A 21,253-nucleotide genomic window follows, 5' to 3' on the forward strand; every position below is an offset into this window, starting at 1 on the left:
GGGCTAGATCTGGGTGTCTATTTTATAAGGGCACATAGGTGCCTTTATTCCCTTTATAAAATAGGCTTCTACTACAGGGTGTCTTTTTCAACTTCTCACTTAGAATCCTGTTATAAAATCAGGCCCAACCCAAAAAAACCAAAAACTGTGGAGTTGATGATCTTGATATAAAAGTTTATTAACAAGTCTTCACAATTAAAAGTAATGCAGATCAATTATGAATCCATGTAGTACACAGTGAATGCTTTGTGGTATGGACTAGTGGCGTACCAAGGGGGGGGAGGTCCTCCCCAGGTGTACGCCTTAGGTGGGGATGCACAGCCGGCCAGGTCCGGGTCATCCGGTGCCAGTCCGCAGAAAATTCCTGCGGGTCCACACAGGGCCAGCAAGATCGGATTGGGGCCATCGGCAGCGTCTGGCGATGAGCAGCATCGGCGCCTTCCCCCCCCATGATGCAATTCATGATCGGCAATGGGCCCCCACGGCACTCAAGATCAGAAACAGGCCCTCCTCCCCCTCCCGCGACGGCACTCAAGTTCAGCAATGGGCCTCCTTCTCCCCCTGGCATCAACAGAACTTCAGATTGGCAACACGGTGCTCAGCCCAAAGCTCCCTTTGACTCAGCTTCCTGTTTCTGCCCAGGCAGTTCGAGTCAGAGGGAAGCTTTGGACTGAGCACCGCGTTGCCGATCTGAAGTTCTGTTGATGTGGGGGGGAGAAGGAAGCTAGTTGCCGATCTTGAGTGTCATCGTGGGGGGGGGGGGGGGAGCGTTGCCAATCTTGTTGCCAAAATCAGAAAAAAAGTTGAGAAGAAGGGAGAGAGATGGGCCTGTGGTGGATGGAGAGATTGAGAGAAGGGGCAGATGATGGAAGTGGGGAAAAGGGGCTGATGATGGAGTGGGGGAAAGAAAGAGAGAGAAGGGGCAGATCATGGAAGTGGTGAAAAGAGGCAGATGATGGAAGTGGGGGGGAAAGAGAGAGAAGGGGCAGATGATGGAAGTGGGGGGAAAGAGAGAGAAAGGGCAGATGATGGAAGTGGGGAGAAGGGGTAGATGATGGAAGTGGGGGGAAAGAGAGAGAAGGGGCAAATGATGGAAGTGGGGAGAAGGGGAAGATGATGAAAGTGGGGGGAAAGAGAGAGAAAGGGCAGATGATGGAAGTGGGGAGAAGGGGCAGATGATGGAAGTGGGGAAAAGAGAGAGAAAGGGCAGTTGATGGAAGTGGGGGAAAGAGAGAGAAGGGGCAGTTGATGGAAGTGGGGGGAAAAAGAGAAGGGGCAGATGATGGAAGTGGGGGGAAAGAGAGAGAAAGCAGATGATGGAAGTGGGGAGAAGGGGGAAAGAGAAGAGGGCAGATGATGGAAATGGAGAGAAGGGGCATATGATGGAAGTGGGGAGAGAGAAGAGGGCAGATGCTGGAAGTGGGGAGAAGGGAGAGCAAATGCTGAATGGAAATGGAGAAACAGAACACATACTGGATGGAAGGAGGGATAAAGAAAAAGGACATATGCTGGATGGGGAAAAAAGATAGAGTTAGTGAGATAGTGGAGGGGTGAAAGAAAGGGGTGGCATGCTGTGGGTAGACACAGTGAAAAGAGGGAAACTGAGGACTGCATAATAAGAAAGAATTTAATTTAGACAGAGGCAGAAAATAAAGAAGGAAGACCAGAGAAGGAAATGGAAGAGAGAGAGAGATGCCAGAGAACGGGGAAGGAGACAGAGATATCAGATCTGAGTGGAGGAAATGAGAAGAGAGAGATGCTAAAAACCACAGGGGGGGAGGGAAAGAGAGATGAAAGGAGAAAAATGCCAGACCATGAGGAAACAGAGGGAAGATGATAGATGCCAGACCAAAGGGGGGGGGGGCTAGAGGAGAGATGGCAGGGGGAGACAGTGGATGTAACAGGCAGATGCTGGATTAAAGAGACAGGGCAGACGCTGGAAGTGGACAGAGAGAGGAGAAGGTATTAGATGGAAGGGGTAGAGAAAAAGGGCACATGATGGAAGGAGGGGATAAATAAAAGGAGGGCACATGATGGGGGGAAAAGGATTGAGTTAGGGAAATACTGGAAGGGATAAGGGAAAGAGGTGGTGAGCTGTAGGTAGACAGTAAAAAAGGAAATTGATGAGAGGGTAGTAAGAGCGTAATCTAGATGGATGCAGGAAATAAATTGAAAAGGAAAATGAGGGAAGGAAGGGATTGCAGAAGAGAGGTGTGGGAGAGGGAAGGAGAGGAGAGAGATGCCAGACCAATGGGGGTGAAAGGAGAGATGGAAGGGGGTGGCATACAGTTTCTGGAAGGGGCATAGAAGGAGAGAAGATGCCATATAGGGGCAGAGAGATGGCAGACAGTGGATGGAAGGAAGAGAGTAACAAGAAGATGAGGAAAGCAGAAACCAGAGAAGACAAAGGTAGAACAAAAATTTTCTATTTATTTATTGCTTTAGGAGACATGTGTCACTGTTTCTGTGGTGTTGCATTGTATGCAGAGTCCAGCTTCTTGCTGGTTCAATTTAACCTTTGTCTATGTATTTCTATTTTATCCCCCCTTTTACAAAACTGTGGAGCGTTTTTTAGTGCCAGCTGTGGTGGTAGCAGCTCTGATGCTCAGAATTCTATGAGCGTCAGAGTTGTTACCACTGTGGCTAAAATCCACACTACAGTTTTGTAAAAGGGGAAGGGGTTAGTTTGTGATGACATATTCCATACTAGGCGAAGGTGTTTTCTGTGTTCTGTGTGTTCGAAAGACATGGTTTTCTGTTAGGATTGACGGTGTAGGATTGATCTGTACTAGTCTGGCTTGTTTAGTTTTACAATGGGTGTATTAATGTTGTACTGGTCATTGCAGTATATAAGATGCTGCCTTTTCCTAGATACTCATGTGTGACGTGTGGATTGTTACTAAAAATCATGTTTTTCATACAGATGGGGGGGGGGGGTGTCAAAAAATGATGTGCCCCGGGTGTCATATATGCTAGGTATGCCACTGGTATGGACCCGTCATAGTCCATGTTTTGGTCATAAAAGACCTTCTTCTGGGGTCCAATCTGATACCACCACAAAATTTAGATATGCTGAAAAGCATCCAAAGGACTGTGAATTGAGAAACGGAGCGCTACCAGCTCAAAGGAGCCCTTACAAGTGTGAGGGATCCGAAAAAAGGCCCATAATGTATAATGTGTACGTACCAATCTTCTAAAAATGAAAACTTCTGTCTGAGTACTAATGTATAATGGTTAAATCAAGCAAGAACAAGTTTGAGTAGAAAATGAGGAATAAATAGACTTTCCTAACTAGTGATTTAAATTGACCTGAGTTAAATGAAATCTGAAATCTCCCCTGTTTTAAAACATTTTCCCGTTGTGTAATAGGGATTTCTTCAGCCCTTCACAGCAGTACTCTAGTCCTTGGGTGACCTTTTTGGAAAGTTTGTTCTCCATGAGTTGTTTTATAATAGAAGCCAGTGAGGGATCAGAGACCACCTAGGAATACTAACATCCAAAGACAACAAAAATTAGAGAGTTAAGGATTCTTATGTAGAAAGTTAAAAAAGAAATAAAATTTAATTTAAACGATACAGCTGTATATGTTAACATAGATGGCTTTTACTTTGGTTTTTTTTTATTGCCAGCCATTCCTGCTTTAAATTATTTAAAATAGCTATTTTTTCCTAAAAGAAAGGAAAAATAGAAGTTACCACAGTAAAGTGTAAATGCTGCTTTTTCTACAGTGGTTTAGTTTATACAAATAATGCTGGATTTAGCTGGTTACCCTTGAATGTAGCTAGAATTGAGAAAAGAAATAACAGTTCTCAGCCTCTTCCTTCCTTTACCATTTCTTCTTGCCACGGTCGTGACCACCAGTTGGGCACAATAGTCATGTCTGCTAGGTAGTGATGAGCAGCAAGGCAAGACAAGAAGGGAAAAGAGAGAGGTTGAGAGCCATCTGATTATTTTCTCATGTCTGATAAAGAGGCTCTTTTGCTAAAGTATGGTGGGGTTTAGAAAATGTGTATTAATAAAACTTAATGCACAGTAAGTGCAAAGCCTATACAGTATATGCATTTACTGCACAAGGCAGACAGCATGGAGGGTTCGTGCTATTGGTCCAGACATGTAATACAGTTAGAACATAAGAATAGCCTTACTGGGTCAGACCAGTGGTCCATCAAGACCAGTAGCCTGTTCTCATGGTGGCCAATCCAGGTCACTAGTACCTGGCCAAAGCCCATGGGCACTGAATTACATAAGAACATAAGAACATAAGAAGTTGCCTCCACTGGGTCAGACCGAGGTCCATCTCGCCCAGCGGTCCGCTCCCGCGGCGGCCCATCAGGTCTGCGACCTGTGAAGTGGTTTCTGACCACTTTTATAACCTACCTCAAGTTCTATCTGTACCCCTCTATCCCTTTATCCTCCAGGAACCTATCCAAACCCTTCTTGAACCCCTGTACAGAGTTCTGGCCTATCACTTCCTCCGGAAGCGCGTTCCATGTGTCCACCACCCTCTGCGTAAAAAAGAATTTTCTAGCATTTGTTCTAAACCTGTCCCCTTTCAATTTCTCCGAGTGACCCCTAGTGCTTGTGGCTCCCCTCAGTTTGAAGAATCTGTCCTTATTTACTCTCTCTATGCCCTTAAGGATTTTGAAGGTTTCTATCATGTCCCCTCTAAGTCTCCTCTTCTCCAGGGAGAACAGCCCCAGCATTTTTAACCTGTCAGCGTATGAAAAATTTTCCATACCATTTATTAGTTTAGTCGCCCTCCTCTGCACTCCCTCGAGTACCGCCATGTCCTTCTTGAGGTACGGTGACCAGTATTGAACACAGTACTCCAGGTGCGGGCGCACCATTGCGCGATACAGCGGCATGATGACTTCCTTCGTCCTGGTTGTAATACCTTTTTTGATGATGCCCAGCATTCTGTTTGCTTTCTTTGAGGCTGTCGCACATTGCGCCGATGGTTTCAGTGATGTGTCGACCATCACCCCCAGGTCCCTTTCAAGGTTACTCACCCCTAGCAGTGTTCCCCCCATTTTGTAGCTGAACATCGGGTTCTTTTTCCCTACATGCATGACCTTGCATTTTTCTACGTTAAAACTCATTTGCCACTTTTTTGCCCAGTCTTCCAGTTTCGTTAGGTCCCTTTGCAGGTCTTCACAGTCTTCCGTGTTTCTAACCCTGCTGCAGAGTTTGGTGTCATCAGCAAATTTGATAACCTCACATTTTGTCCCTGCCTCCAGATCGTTAATAAATATATTGAACAGTAGAGGTCCCAGCACTGACCCCTGCGGAACTCCGCTCGTGACCCATTGCCAGTCTGAGTATTGGCCTTTTACTCCAACCCTCTGCTTCCTGCCCGCCAACCAGTGTTTGATCCATCGGTAGATATCCCCTTGCACCCCGTGGTACCACAGCTTTTTAAGTAGCCGTTCGTGAGGTACCTTGTCGAAGGCTTTTTGGAAGTCAAGGTAAATGATGTCTATGGATTCCCCCTTATCCATCTGGCTGTTTATTCCCTCAAAGAAGTACAGCAAGTTCGTGAGGCATGACCTTCCCTTGCAGAAGCCATGTTGGCTCGCCTTCAGTTGTCCATTGTTTTCTATGTATTCGCATATTGTGTCCTTTACCATTGCTTCCATCATCTTCCCTGGAACCGAGGTCAAGCTCACAGGCCTGTAGTTTCCCGGGTTACCCCTTGATCCCTTCTTAAAGATAGGCGTGACATTCGCTATTTTCCAGTCCTCTGGGATCTCCCCTGTTTTTAGGGAGAGGTTACATATTTGGTGAAGTGTCTGGACCAATAGCACAAGCCCTTCATGCTGCTGCATTATGCAGTAAATGCATATACTCTATAGCAGGGGTGTCAAAGTCCCTCCTCGAGGGCCGCAATCCAGTCGGGTTTTCAGGATTTCCCCAATGAATATGCATTGAAAGCAGTGCATGCACATAGATCTCATGCATATTCATTGGGGAAATCCTGAAAACCCGACTGGATTCCGGCCCTCGAGGACCGACTTTGACACCTGTGCTCTATAGGCTTTGCACATACTGTGCATTAAGTTTTATTAATATACATTTTCTAAACAGTGCCCATGTGCCATTGGCACAAGCCCTTCACATTATCAGCCTGGTTGCTGTCTACATGGGTGGTCTGGGAGTGGCAGGGAAGGGAGATAGTAGGGACTTTACTATGTGGGAGGAACTTGATAGGGGAGTGGGATGATTGTGAGATCTGAATGGGTGGGTGGAGTATTGGAAAGGGGGTCTGAATAGATGGGGAGATGGAGGATCAGAGGATCTGATCAGGGGGCTTCAGAGTGGGGCGGTGATCAGATCAGGGGATCAGAGCTGGTAATAGCTGATAGGAGCTTAGGTATGCCCTTGAGGTGGCCATAAGTGCAATTACACTATTGACAGTTGTGACAGCTAGTGCGCAGCCATGTCCCTACTCTGCATATATGTCAATGCTTTAGTCAATGGCTATTACCTGATTGACAAACAAATGCAATTAAGTGGCCACTAATGTCAACTAAAACTTCTAAACATAGAAACATAGAATATGACGGCAGAAAAGGGCCATCGGCCCAACAAGTCTGCCCACTCTAGGAACCCTCCCCCCTAAGCACTTCCTCGAAGTGAACCCACATGCTTATCCCATTTTTTCTTAAAATTGTGCACGTTGCTGGCCTCAATTACCTGAATTTATATCATGGATCCTCAGATGGCTACCATTAGCTTAATCATATAGCCCAATTCTTCATAGGTCCAGTGATTATATTCTCTCTTTGTCTTTTATTAAATTACATCTTCCCATTATCTTTCATTAAATTGTCCTTTATCCTTTTAACTATGCTGAAACTCTGAAGAGAAATGGTAAAATTGAATTTCTGTAGTATCTGGTTTAAGTAATAATCTTGTGTGGTTAGGATTCTTATAGGATTTAAGAAAAAAATCTTTTTTGTTCCAAAATATATATGTGTGAGGTGCCTTGACCATGAAGAAGAGATTGGAAACATGGTCATGTCAGGAGAGGTAGTCCTTACAACAGTCTAAATTAAAATAAATGTCTGTGATATATTACCAATTAAAGTTATATGAAGAACACTTTAGAAGATAATGAACAATTTAATGAAAGATAATGTAATTTATTATTTATTTTAAAAATTTATATACCGTTTAAACCTAAATGGTTTTTTACATACCTCCGCCAACTAAAGTGCATCCATGCTTATTTCTCAGAGGGCGATTTCGCCCAGCTACTATACACGTTTGTACTATCCCGCTTAGATTACTGCAACGCTCAACTAATGGGCTTACCCGCAAAAACACTCTCCAGGCTCCAAGGTGTGCAAAACGCCGCTATCCGACTCCTAAAAAATTTGGGCTTCCGCAACCATGTCACCTCTGCACTAACATCCATGCGATGCACCTTTAAAGCCTTGGTGTTAGCTTTTAAGACTTTCCACAAAATAGCACCAAACTACATAGCATCTAAACTACAAATTTATGTCCCCAACCGATCACTGAGATTCCAAACAGAAAAACGGCTGGTCCTGCCACCTGGCCGCTCACTCACGTCTGAGACGTCCCGAAGATGCTCATATTCTCACTACATAGCCAGAATGTGGCACATCATCCCCCCCATCTATTAGATCACTAGACAGTCTTTGGAACTTCAGAAAAGCCGTGAAAACCTTCCTCTTTACAAACCCAGCATCTTGAAGATCCACATCTACACGGTGACGGATGGATCTCAAAGACATGACCTAAAACTCCAAACAGAATCTCACAAATACTTGCATGCCACCGCAAATATAGCCTGAATTACTACTACATTCTCTGACAACAAACATGCACCCACTTACTAAGAAAGCTATCTTACCTCCAAGTGATATCTACACTGAATGTGCTGAAATTAAATCCACCCTATGCCCACTAAATCAGTATTTTATGTCTGCATGTTATGTCTATACTGTAATCAAACCCCTTTGTCTCTACTGTAAATGCTGTAGAATCTGTATTTCTCACCTAAGTATGTCCTAACCTTACTATGAATGTACTTTTGTAACCCGTCCTGGGCTCCTTTGGGAGGACGGGCTAAATAAATGAATAAATAAATAAAATCAAACAAAGATTAACATATAATCATCAGAAGATCACGTAAAGTGCCCATCAAAAGAACAATCGCAAAGATCAGTTCCTAGAAAAATGCATTAACAAATAGCTACGTTTTTAATAGTTTTCTGAAATTATCTTTGTCATAACATTTTCGTAATTGACCGACAAGTGACAAGAGAGAATATAATCACTGGACCTTTAAAGAACAGAAAGTATCTAAGTTTCAATGTCCTCCAGTGACACTTCCAGTTTTTGGTGCTCCCTTTCAGTTTGGCCACGGTGCCACGCACCTTTACTAAGGTGATGGTGGTTGTAGCGCCTCACCTACATACAGGTGCATTCTTATCTGAATGATTGGCTAATCAGAGCCTCCTCGCAACAGGAAGATGAGCACGCTGTACTGCAGGTGATGGATCACCTCCAAAGACTTGGCTGTATAGCCAACTTCCGAAAAAAATTCAGTGCTTGGAATATCTGGAAATCTGCTTCGACACAGCGCAGGGCCATGTCTTTATTCCCGAGCCATGCGAACAGAATCTCAGGAAAAAGATCTTGGAGATCCTGGCCTTACCAAGCCCCATGGCCTGGCCTTACCTTCAGGTGCTGGGATTAATGCTGGCCTCCCTGGAAGTTGTTCCCTGGACGACAGCACATATTCGGCCATTTCAGGACTCTCTCCTTTTCAGGTGGTCACCCCAACGGCACTCTCTACAGATGCAGCTCCCTTGGTCTTCAGGGATAAAACACAGCTTGCGCTGGTAGCTGCAGGGGGATGTCTTATCGAGAGGCATGCCTCAGAATCATATTATGGGTGACCCTCATGACCGATGCTAGCCTGAGAGGCTGGGGAGCCCACTGCTGTATTGTCCTCTTCGGTCAAAGATCAAGTGGTCAATAAACCTTCTGGAATTGAGAGCCATCCAATTTGGTACTGAAAGAGTTGCAGTCTTTCATGACAGGGAAGGCAGTTGGGGTGTTTTTTAGACAATGCCACTGTGGAAGCTTATGTAAACAGACAAGGAGGCACCAGAAGCGCTTCCCTAAGCCTGGAGGCACAGATGCTTTTCCAGTGGGCAGAAGTTCACTTATAAGCCCTTGCAGCTGCCCACGTGGCAGGAGTAGAGAATGTCCCGGCCTATTTTCTCAGCAGGCATACGTTGGATGCAGGAGAGTGGTCTCTGTCCCAGAGGGGTTTTGCCCTCATTGTGCAGTGCTGGGGAAGACCAGACATAGATAGTCAAGAATGTGAAGGCAGTTCACTTTTACAGTCGAAGAGCTGAGTCAGGAAGTGCAAGGTTGGATGCCCTCATTCAGCTCTGGCCCACCGAGTTCCTACTCTGTGTTTCCACTGTAGGCCATGATGGGATGGATCATTTGCAGAATAGTGAGCCACCAGGGGCTGGTGATCCTGGTAGCTCCGGACTGGCCCCTTAGGCCAGTCTCTTCAGGGTCCGGTTGCTATGGAGAGTCCAAAGCACTTTGGTCTTAGGCATCGCTCTTGAGTGTACAGCCCTAACTCATAAGGGTTACTTGGAGGTAAGAAACATAGAAACATAGAAAAATGACGGCAGAAAAGGGCCAAAGCCCATCAAGTCTGCCCACTCCATTGACCCTTCTCTTTGATTTTGCTCACCACCCCCTGCCCTCACCTCATTAGAGATCCCACATGAATATCCCATTTATTTTTGAAATCTAATACGCTGTTGGCCTCAATCACCTGCCGTGGGAGTTCATTCCAATGATCGACCACCCTCTCAGTGAAGAAATACTTTCTGGAGTCTCCATGAAATTTCCCTCCCCTGATTTTCAGCGGATGCCCTCTGGTGGAAGAAGGTCCTATAAGACGGAAGATATCCTCTTCCACCTCGATACGACCCGTGATATATTTAAATGTCTCGATCATGTCCCCTCTCTCTCTTCGTTCTTCAAGTGAGTACAGCTGCAATTTATTCAGCCTTACTTCATACGGAAGATCTTTGAGCCCTGAGACCATCCTGGTGGCCATCTGCTGAACTGACTCCATTCTCAGCACATCTTTCCGGTAATGTGGTCTCCAGAATTGAACACAATATTCCAAATGAGGTCTCACCATGGATCTGTACAGTGGCATTATGACCTCTGGCATCCTGCTGATAAAACCTCTACGGATACAACCCATCATTTGCCTTGCCTTAGAGGAAGCCTTTTCCACCTGATTGGCTGTTTTCATGTCATCACTAATGATTACTCCTAAATCCCGTTCTTCCTTGGTCCTAACTAAGGTCTCACCATTTAACGTGTAAGTCCTGCACAGATTTCTTTTACCCAGGTGCATCACTTTGCATTTTTTAGCATTGAAGTTAAGCTGCCAAGTCGATGACCATTGTTCTAATAGTAGTAGGTCCTGTGTCATATTGTCAGGCATAGTGCTTTTACCTACTATGTTGCACAGTTTGGCGTCGTCGGCGAACAATGATATTTTTCCTCTGATCCCTTGGGTCATATCACTTATGAATATGTTGAATAGGATTGGACCCAAGACCGAGCCCTGTGGTACTCCACTGGTCACATTCGATGTTTTGGATGGGGTACCATTTACCATCACTCTCTGAAGTCTACCGCTCAGCCAATCCTTAACCCATGCAGCTAGTGTTTCCCCTAATCCCAGCGATTTCAACTTGTTCAATAACCTACGGTGTGGGACGCTGTCAAAAGCTTTGCTGAAGTCCAAATACACTACGTCCAGGGACTCCCCGGCATCCAGTTGTCTTGTTACCCAATCGAAGAAGCTAATCAGATTTGATTGGCAGGACCTGCCTTTGGTAAATCCATGTTGATGGGGATCACGTAGATCTTCTTCATCCAGGATTGTATCAAGTTTCTGTTTGATCAGTGTTTCCATGAGTTTGCATACTATGGATGTGAGACTTACCGGTCTGTAATTCGCCGTCTCTGTCCTGCAGCCCTTTTTGTGGAGTGGAATAACGTTAGCTGTTTTCCAGTCCAAGGGGACTCTTCCCGTGCTTAGGGAGAGATTGAAGAGCACAGATAATGGTTCCGCCAGGACTTCCCTCAGCTCTCTGAGCACCCTGGGGTGTAGGTTGTCTGGTCCCATGGCTTTGTTTACTTTGAGTCTTGAAAGTTCGCAGTAGACGCTACTGGGAGTAAACTTGAAGTCTTGAAACGGGTCTTTCTGGCTTTCCCTTGTCCATAAAAGTGGACCGGATCCCGGCTCCTCACAGGTGAAAACCGAGCAGAAGTATTCATTTAGTAGTTCTGCCTTAGTGGAATCCGATTCTGCATAATTCCCGTCCGATTTCCTGAGTCGTTCTATCCCATCTTTGTTTCTTTTCCTGTCACTAATATACCCAAAGACAGATTTATCCCCTTTCTTAATGTTCCGTGCTAGATTCTCCTCTATTCGGAGCTTGGCCTCTCTGACTGCCTTCTTGACAGCTTTAGACCTGTCCTGATAGTCTTCTTTTACCTCCTGCTTACCTAAATGTTTGTAGGCAATAAATGCTTTTTTCTTCTCCTTAATGAGGTCTGAAATTTCAGTACTGAACCACTGGGGTCTTTTGTTTCTCTGACTTTTGCTGACCGTTTTTGCGTAGCGATTTGTTGCTTCATGCAGGGTGGATTTCAGAGTCGACCACATATTTTCCACATTGTCAGTTTGTGCTTGGTTTTGCAGCTCCCGATGGACAAAATCTCCCATGCGTTCGAAGTCTGTGCCTCTAAAGTTGAGGACTCTCGTCACTGTATTTGATCTAGAGAAACCCCACTTGAGGTTAAGCCATATCATGTTATGGTCGCTAGAGGCCAGCGTATCGCCTACCGATACTTCTGTGACGCTGTCTCCATTGGTGAGTACCAGGTCCAGTATTGCCTGGTTTCTAGTGGGCTCCAGTACCATTTGTTTGAGTCGTGTACCCTTTATGGAGGTTAATATTCTTCTGCTGCCACAGGTAGTCGCAGAGAGTGTGTTCCAATCTGCATCGGGCATGTTGAAGTCCGCAAGCAGAACTGTGTCTCCACGCAAAGTGATGTTCTCTATATCCTTGATCAGTTCTATATCCTTGTCTTCCTGTTGTCTTGGAGGTCTATATACCACACCAAGGTATAGGCATTTTTCGTTCCCTCTGGCCAGGTTCACCCAGAGGGATTCCCCGGAGTATCTAACATCCGTGATTCTAGTAGTCTTGATGTTTTCTTTAATGTATAGTGCTACCCCTCCTCCTAACTTGCCCTCTCTGTCTCGACGAAGCAAGTTGTAACCTGGTATAACCATATCCCACCCGTGCAAGTCCGTGAACCAGGTCTCAGATATTGCCACCACATCTAGGTCTGCGTTCCTTATTTCAGTCTCCAATTCCAGTATTTTGTTGCCCAAACTGTGTGCATTAACATACATAGTCCCTGTGAAGAGATTCCCTTCTTATTTAGTGTGACTCCCATTTTATCGTGTATAGTATGGGTACTTACCTTGGACTCAGAAGTGTGGTTGTGGCTCGCCACCTCAGGATAGTTTCTTACTGCTCTGGAATGTGAGTGGATACCCTCCCCCAACTTACCTAGTGTAAAGCCCTACGAAGTAGTTGGGCTAGTCGATGTCCGAATACATTTTTACCTCTCCTTTGTCTCTTACTGGGAGGATCGATGAGAAGACCACCTGTGCTCCTGTCTGCTTTAGCTTCTGACCCAGGGCTCCGAAGTCTTTGGGTATGTTTTCCGAGGCGCTCCTGGCAGTGTCGTTCGTACCTACATGGATGAGAAGCATAGGGAAATGATCATGAGGTTTTAGAAGTTTATCTAGACAGGTGGTGACATCTCGGATCTTGGCTCCAGGGAGACAGCAGACCTCTCTTGAATGCATATCTGGTCTACAGATTGGTCCCTCAGTGCCCCGCAGCATGGAGTCCCCAATGACCACCACTCTGCGCTCCTTCTGAGGGGGCCGAACCGTGCGCTCCTGAGTTGAAGTTATGTGCTGGGTATCTTCCTGAGCCTCTTCTTGTACCTCCTCGGTAGTCATTGCAACTCTCCTTAGAACAAAGAAGCCAGTGATGTTTGTGGTTTATTTGAAGACCTGGAAGGCTTTCTAGTTATGGTGCACCAAGAAGCAGGTGGAACCGGAGAGGACTCCCAGCCCGGCAATTCTAGCATTCCTGCAAGCCAGACTAAAAAAGGGCCTAGCGGTTTCATCTCTCAAGGTACAGGTAGCTGCCACTCATGTTTTAGGGCTTGGAAAGGCATGTGTCGCTGGTGTCTTACCCAGACATCACTCATTTTTTGAGAGGGGCACTCAGATTGGGTCCCCCCCCTGCATAGGCTGTTTCAATCTTGGGACCTTAACATTGTTCTGAAGGGTCTCTCTTGGGCTCCATATAAGCCCAGATGCATCCCTTTTGGATATTACAGTCAAGAACACCGTGTTTTTGGTTGCCATAGTCTCTGCAAGGTGGATCTTGGAGTTACAGGCTCTCTCCTGGAGGGAACAATTCCTCAGGTTTACAGAGTCTTGTGTTTCTCTGTGGACGGTACCGTCCTTTCTACCGAAGGTAGTTTCTGCCTTCCATGTCAATCAAAAGATTTGTTTTGCGGAGGCTAGATGTGCTTAGAGTCCTACTCCACTACTTGGAGAGGACTAATGATTCCTGTGTATCCAACCACCTTTTTGTGCTGACCATCCAATCAAGATGAAGCAAGCTAGCTTCAAAGGCTTCAATTGCCAGATTCGCATGGCAATCTCATCTTCCTACTTTTGACTAGAAGTGTGGCTGCTTCCTGGGTGGAATCCTAGGCTGTTTCTTCTCATGAAATTTGTAGAGCAGCTACTTGGTCTATTCTCCATACCTTTACGAGGTTTTACAGAGTGGATGTAGTAGCTCGAGAAGATGCCGCTTTTGGGTCCTCTGTGCTATGGGCAGGCTCATCTGTCTCTCCATATATAGCTGCCACTGCTTTGGTACATCAGCTATGGTACAGAATCCTATGTGTTTGCTACAGAATGGAAGATTATGTACCTATTTGCTAATCTTCTATCTGTTATAAGGTATAGAATTCTGTACAGCCCTCCTTGGTCAGACTTGATTCGCCTTATTTCTGCTTTGGACATTACCAGGGTCTGTCTTGACCTCTTCTCCTGTTTCTAAGATTTAGCAGAGATAATACTACAGGAACGTGAGAGCTCCTAATCCCTACTAGTTGTGTAATTTGTTGTTCATTGTTGATCCCACTGACATCCCCCACATCCTCCTGCCATCCCCAATATCTTGCTGACATCCCAGATCTCCCTCTGACATCCTGGACTTTCCCCCGATATCCCGCTGACATCCCCGATATTCTGCTGACATCCTGGACCTCCCCCCCATGCACACACTTTCCTCATTTTGGTTTGTAACTGCATCAGATATCCCCTAGTCTTTGTAATTTTTGATGGAGTAAAAAATCGATCCATATGTACCCATTCTCCAACACTCAGAATTTTGTAGACTTCAATTATATCTCCCTTCAGCCAATTATTTTACAAGCTGAAAAGCCCTAACTTCTTTAGCCTTCCATATACAAGAGGAGTTCCAATCCTTTATCATCATGGTCGCTCTTCTTTGAACCTTTTCTAGTTCTGCTTTATCTTTTTTGAGATAAGGTGACCAGAATTGAATAAGAATTGAACGCAATGCTCAAGGTGAGGTCGCACCATGGAGCAATACAGAGGTATTATGACATTCTTAGTCTTATTTACCATCCCTTTTCAAATAATTCCTACCATCTTGTTTGCTTTTTTGGCTGCCACCGCACATTGGGTGGAACTAAGGTTTCAGCATATTATCTACAATGACACCCAGATCTTTTTCTTGGGCACTAACCCTCAAGGTGGACCCTAGCATCTGGTAACTATGATTTGGGCTATTCTTCCCAATGTGCATCACTTTCCATTTGTCCACATTAAATTTCATCTGCCACTTGGACACCCAGTCTTCCAATTTCCTAAGGTCTGCCTGAAATTGTTCACAGTCTGCATGCATTTTAACAACTTTGAACGGGAATATCACTCAATATCATTTTGTAGATAACTTATATTATTCACAGTTCCATTTTCTATATTTAGCTAGAGAATTTGGGGATATGGAAACAGTTCTATTGCTAATATCAAAGGAGTCAAAGTTCATTTTTAGAACCTTTTCAAAATAGGATATTTCATTGTACAATTAAAGCAAAAAGGCCTGGAAAATACCTTAGTAAACTAGTCCCATAGTTTGTAGCTTTTCAGAGAGCACAGGTTATTAGAAAATGAATTAGAATGTATGAAACCATTGTACTTTAATTAGGTAAGAGAACTGAATCAAGCTATGATTCCTGGCACATAATTACACTTCTGTGCATTTGGCACTACCTCTTAGCTCTAATCCAGCAGGGGTGTTATTATCTCACATTAACCATGCTCCTCTGGACATGACTTCTTGCTGCCATAAAAGAACCCTTTATTGCGGTAAAGAATACGTGCATTTTTTGGGCTGGAAACATTTCAGCATGTTGAACCTAAGATCTGTGCAGCTAAATTGCCTTGTACATAAAGATTCATTTATCCACTTAAACTTTTCAACAACTACAGTAGCTGTTATAGTTCCTGTGTCCAGATCATTTTCAAATACATTTTCCCATAGAGTAATAAAATAAAGAAATATGGTTTTACCCTTTAGAACAGAAGTTGTACCTGCCAGCTACCCTGAATGATTGCTGGAAAGGCATCAGTTAAATCCATAAAAATTATCTTTTCAATTAACTTTTTCATTTTGTGCTGTATTGTGAAGTTGGGCTACAGTGCATGCAAGTTTATCACATTGGGTGGTACGTGGTAGTTAATTTTATTTTTTTAAATATTCTTATTTGACTTCAAGGCATGTGGCGTGAAACATTCGTATTAGACAACTTTTAGGCAAATAGATATATAGAGGTTGATATTAAAAATGACAGGGACATTGTCAATATGATGTCTAAATCCAATTTTGGATGTTTGGGGAAAAAAACATCCCAAAATCCAGAGAGAAAATGGACATTTGCTACAAGTTTCTGAGCTCAGTGCATCTATCTTTTAGGACCATTAAAAAAAATTCCAAGAGATAAACACACGAAAACAAGCCATTAAAATGTATGGGGGGCAGCATTCTTAGACTACCCACACAGATATTTATTTAATTTTCTATAGTGTTCTCCCAGGGGAGCTCAGAACGGTTTATAAGCATTTTTTCCTGTCTGTCCTGGTGGGCTCACAATCTATCTAATGTTCCTGAGCAGTGGGGGAATTAGGTGATTTGTTCAGGGTCACAAGGAGGAGTGTGGCTTTGAGCCCACAACCTCAGGGTATTGAGGCTGTAGCTTTAACCACTGCGCCACACTCTCCCACACTATCCCAGCAGAGCAGTGGGACACTCTAGGGCAGAGGTGTCAAACTCAAATACATACTGGGCCAAAATTAAAAACTTGGACAAAGTCATGGGCCAACCTTAATATTAATTGAAAAAATGTCTACAATTGAGGAAGTTTTCTTATCAGATATATCACATTATTATAAAAACAATAATGCATGGCATGTGAAAGCCATAAAACATTGAACAGCAAATGTAAAAAAGGAAAATTAAATGTAACCATGTGGCTGATGGCAGACTGAATTGAGTAAAGCAAAGTGAAATACAAATATGGAAAGCAGTGCGCATAAACGAGAAACAAGCCCAAGCCCTGCTTCTTGCTATGCAACTGAATTCGCCTCTGTCATCATGCCCTATCCAACCCAGTTGACCAAAAAGCTTTACCTGGCTCAGCTCTCTCCCGTATGGAACAGACGAATCGCGTTCAAGGACTAGCAATCTCTACATCTCCAGCTCAGAGAGAACATTAAAGAAGAATGCGGCACCACCAAAAGAGAAAAAACAGAGAGAGAGAGAGTAGAAGACTGAACGAGCACTTTCCTAACCCAGCCTAGCCACTGCTGAATTAAATAAAGGGTTTGGAAAGAGAGATATGCGTTCAGAAAGTGATGATAGCGTTTGCTTCCCAGGGCAGCTGCAATGGGATAGTCTGAACTGAACCTCCTCTCAGGCACCCCTGTCCGCCACTGCAATACCTATGGTGGACAGAGAGTAACAGCACCATCTCCCCTCATCCCGTCCTGGGACCCAGCGCGACTCTCACCTGCCACCATCCCCTAAGCGCCGGCAAAGAGGAGAAAGCAGCTGCACAGTCCAGTCTGTCAGAGCACTTACTGTACCCAACACCGTCCCTTACCAAGGCAAAACCCCCCAGGAACACATTGACAATCATTGGCCTAAAGCTGTGAGAAGAACTTTTAAAGCAGGAATACTTACCAAAAAAAGCAGTTGCAGAAGAGTCCAGTGCTACTGTGACATAGTATGAGACTGTGAAGAGAGCCGGAGAATGCCATGGGAACTTATAAAAACATGATGATATGCCTAATGGGGATGTGAGCACTGGCGGGCCAGCTCAAGTAGACATGTTATTTACTCATGGGCGCATGTCTCTTCGGTTTTTGTTTTTCCGCGGAGCTAAGAAGTCGGCTTTTCAAATGCTCTTCGTTTTATTGCCTTGCCTTCCTGTTCATGTGTATTTTCTCTTTCAATTCTGATTATTTCTTTTAATATTGTTCTTTCAGTAACCCCCTCAAAAGCTATGAGTTTTTATTTCCCTCACGGGCTTCTTGTCGGCGAGGCCTCTTTATATCGCCTCAGCCTTGGATTCAATTTTGGCTGTGACGGCTCCCTCGTCAATGTCCTGTTTTTTGGGGAATCTTCACCTGTCTTCAAGTCATTATGGCATTGAGTACATTCGTGCTGACTTTACTGCGACCACCTTGTGTTTCGCCTAATTTTATGAGGGTTGCATCATATTCTTAGCCAGATATGGGAGTTTTAAACAGAAGGTGCCAATATATGCAACCAGTTATGATGACATATATACATACTATGGGGTCCTTTTACTAAGGCATGCTAACCAATTTAGCACACGCTAACTGATTTAGCGCACACTAATCAATTTAGCGCCTTAGTAAAAGGACCCCTATATTTATGGAAGAGTCAAGGAGGTGCCTAATTCAGGCCTGTTTCCCAGAGATACGTGTAACCTTCATATTTTTAGAAAATACGAACTCACTGTACCAGAAGCCTATGTTTAGGAGTACAACTGGACTTTTTCCTATACTGTTTATGGATGTTTGTGTTGCATTAATTGATGTAACCCATCTCGACCTCCATTTCGGAGGATTTGGAAGGATATAAAACCACAAATAACATAGTAATATCATAATGTACTAGTGCCGAAGTGACAGGAACTGCATGTCCTCAGGAGCAGGCAAAATGTTATCATGTAACGTATACAAACATATTTTAGAAACAAAGCACATAAATTGCGACTCTAGCCATGATTATTTTGTAAGAGCACTCTTGTGAAAATTTCTTTATAAAATTACCTCATAAAATACATAACATTAATTTTGGCAAGTCCTGTGTGCTAATGGAAAAATTTGGTGTAGAGCTTATAAAAAAGAAAAGAAAAGTAAATTCTTATAATACTGGTGGCACCTTTGATATGGGCTTAGTGCATGGCAAAGTCCCATGTTAGAACATTTTAATACCACAAAGGGCCCCTAAATTAACTGAAATGTTTGTGCATGCCATGAAGTACTGATAACAAGAGTAAAACTGTTCAATGAAAGAGTAACTTTTGAAGCTTAAGAGTTTGTGCTGTTAAATTTCTTAAAAATCTTGCCTTCTGAGAACATTAAGGGCTTGATACTGTCCTGAAGAAAATGTTCCTGCTTCATATTCTAAGATATGTTCCATGTTTTCTTACTTTTAGTGTTCTTGCTGGCTACAATGGTACAATTTTTGCATATGGACAGACAGGTAGTGGCAAGACGTTTACTATCACCGGCGGAGCTGAGCGGTACAACGACCGAGGCATTATTCCTAGGACCTTATCATTCATTTTTCAGCAGTTGCAAAAGGTACAGGAACCTGTCAATAGGGATGTGTTCCCCTTTCATGTAGCTTTATTATTTTCTATTATAGTGTACTGACTTTTTGTATCTCTGATAATTGCATTCCACTTTTTACCAGATTTATGAAAGCTAAAAATATATTCATTTGAAATATTTTAATTTTTAAAAGTACAGTCAAACCTTGGTTTGCGAGTAACGCGGTTTGCGAGTGTTTTGCAAGATGAGCAAAACACTCAAGCAAATCGTGCCTTGCAAACCGAGCATTGACTCGATTTGCGAGCCCCCCCCCACCCTCGAAGAGGCAGGATCTGCACGTCCTGTGGGGTGCTGCGTGCTGGTGCCAGATCAGGGTAAGGATTTGGGTTTGGGTGGGCGGGCGATGCCGGTTCTCGCGGGGGAGGGCATTCGCAGGCAGGGGGGGTCATGCTGGTTCACGGGTGGGGGTAGTAGAAGCACGCCAGTGGCCTCAGGGGTGGGGGGGGGGTGGAAGCGAGCAGCACCAGTGGCTTCGGGGGGGGAGAACCAATCAAGTGAGTTTTCCTTTCTTCCTATGAGGAAACTCGCTTTGATATACGAGCAATTTGGTTTATGAGCATGCTTCTGGAACGAATTATGCTTGCAAAACAAGGTTCCACTGTATATACTACAGCTCTCATAATTCTTCACTGTTTACAATATTACATACATAAATTTAGAAACAGAATAAATAAACAGGCAAAAATAAAGCTTTAACCCCTTCCTTTACAAAGCTGCACTAGCGTTTTTAGCGCCGGCCACCACGGTAACAGCTCCGACGTTCATAGATTTCCTATGAGCATAGGAGCTGCTTCTGCCAGCGCAAAAATCCATGCTACGCTTTTGTAAAAAAGTGGGGGAGGTTAAATAAAACATAGATCAAGTAACTAGTGCTGTTGGATGATTACAATTTTTAATTGCAATTAATCTCACAATTTGTAATCTTGAGTTAACTGGTCCAGCATTGCTATATTTGCCTGAATCGAAGGAAGCATCTTCCTTGCCAGCAGGCTTTCTCTGCCAGCCCCAGAAGCCTCCCTGCAGCCATGAAAACAGGAAGTTCCATCAGTGGAGGTGAGATGCAGGAAGGCTGGTGTGGCTGGTGGAGGAAACCTGCTTACATTGCAGACATTGCCTGTGACCCAAGCAAGTACAGCGATGCCAAAAGAGAAGGGAGACAATATTCCAGCACGGTAATGTGGTTAACTCACAATTAAAATGTTTAATCATGCCAAAAATTAACATGTTAATTGTGTTAGCTAACACCCCTCCCCTTTTTACAAAGAGTGCTAACAGCTGCGGTGCGGCAAATGCTCCGACTCCTATTAAATCCCTATGGACCTTGGATCCGCTACTGCAGCTTTATAAAAGTAGCCCACAATTACCCCACAGCCCTACAAATAACATTTAAAATTTAATATATTCAGCATACCTCTGCAAAACAAAAGTTTTCAATTTAAAAAAAAAATATTTTAGATAACTACACAAGCACAGATTTAAAGGTAAAGAGTTCCACATTTTGGGTACTGCAATTGAAATGCTCAGTTCTATCTGCCAATCTAGCACAATTTAGTGAAGGGAATTTCTAATAAACTATGGTGTTAAGAGTGCAATTTTCTGATAGGATGATATGATCACAGTGAATTATTTTTATTACATTTGCTTTATCATGCATACTGTACATCAGATCAGAACGGTTTACAATACAACAAGTCATAAAATCTACATAAGAAAAATAAAAAGTTTACGACTGTTATGATAGAGGAGAAGAAAAGCAAAACACAAGAGATCAAACAAATCTCCTGAACGGCAGTCTAGCCCTGCACTCATCCCTCCTTATCCCCTATCTCACAGCAATGAAAAAACTAAAAAAAAAAACCATTAAAGGTCAAAGAAAAGTAATATTTTTTTGTTTTAATTTTGCAGATTTCCAAAAGAAAATGCACAGGTTCACACCTGAATTTGAAAGACAATTACATCATTGAAAAATTTTAAAGGAAAACATTTTCATAATTGTAATTAAATATCAATGCTTGTTTGAGACCACAGTAGTGAGAAGCAAAATGATGGAAAAGAAAAGAATAACAGAGAGAGTTGTTTTCTACAAGGAAATAAAAGAAAAAGCTAAGG

At 43.7% G+C, this 21,253-nt stretch overlaps 1 protein-coding gene across 1 annotated transcript in view; it reads left to right on the forward strand.

Annotated features, from left to right (window-relative positions):
* KIF6 (kinesin family member 6) overlaps positions 1-21,253 on the forward strand; it is a 511,469-nt gene that overhangs the window by 71,713 nt on the left and 418,503 nt on the right. Inside the window, exon 4 of the mRNA XM_033938641.1 lies at positions 18,967-19,114. Within this exon, the coding sequence (XP_033794532.1) occupies positions 18,967-19,114 (148 nt within the window). The remainder of the gene's footprint in view (positions 1-18,966; positions 19,115-21,253) is intronic.

The sequence above is a fragment of the Geotrypetes seraphini genome, chromosome 3, assembly GCF_902459505.1.
Source record: "Geotrypetes seraphini chromosome 3, aGeoSer1.1, whole genome shotgun sequence".
Taxonomy (NCBI): domain Eukaryota; kingdom Metazoa; phylum Chordata; class Amphibia; order Gymnophiona; family Dermophiidae; genus Geotrypetes; species Geotrypetes seraphini.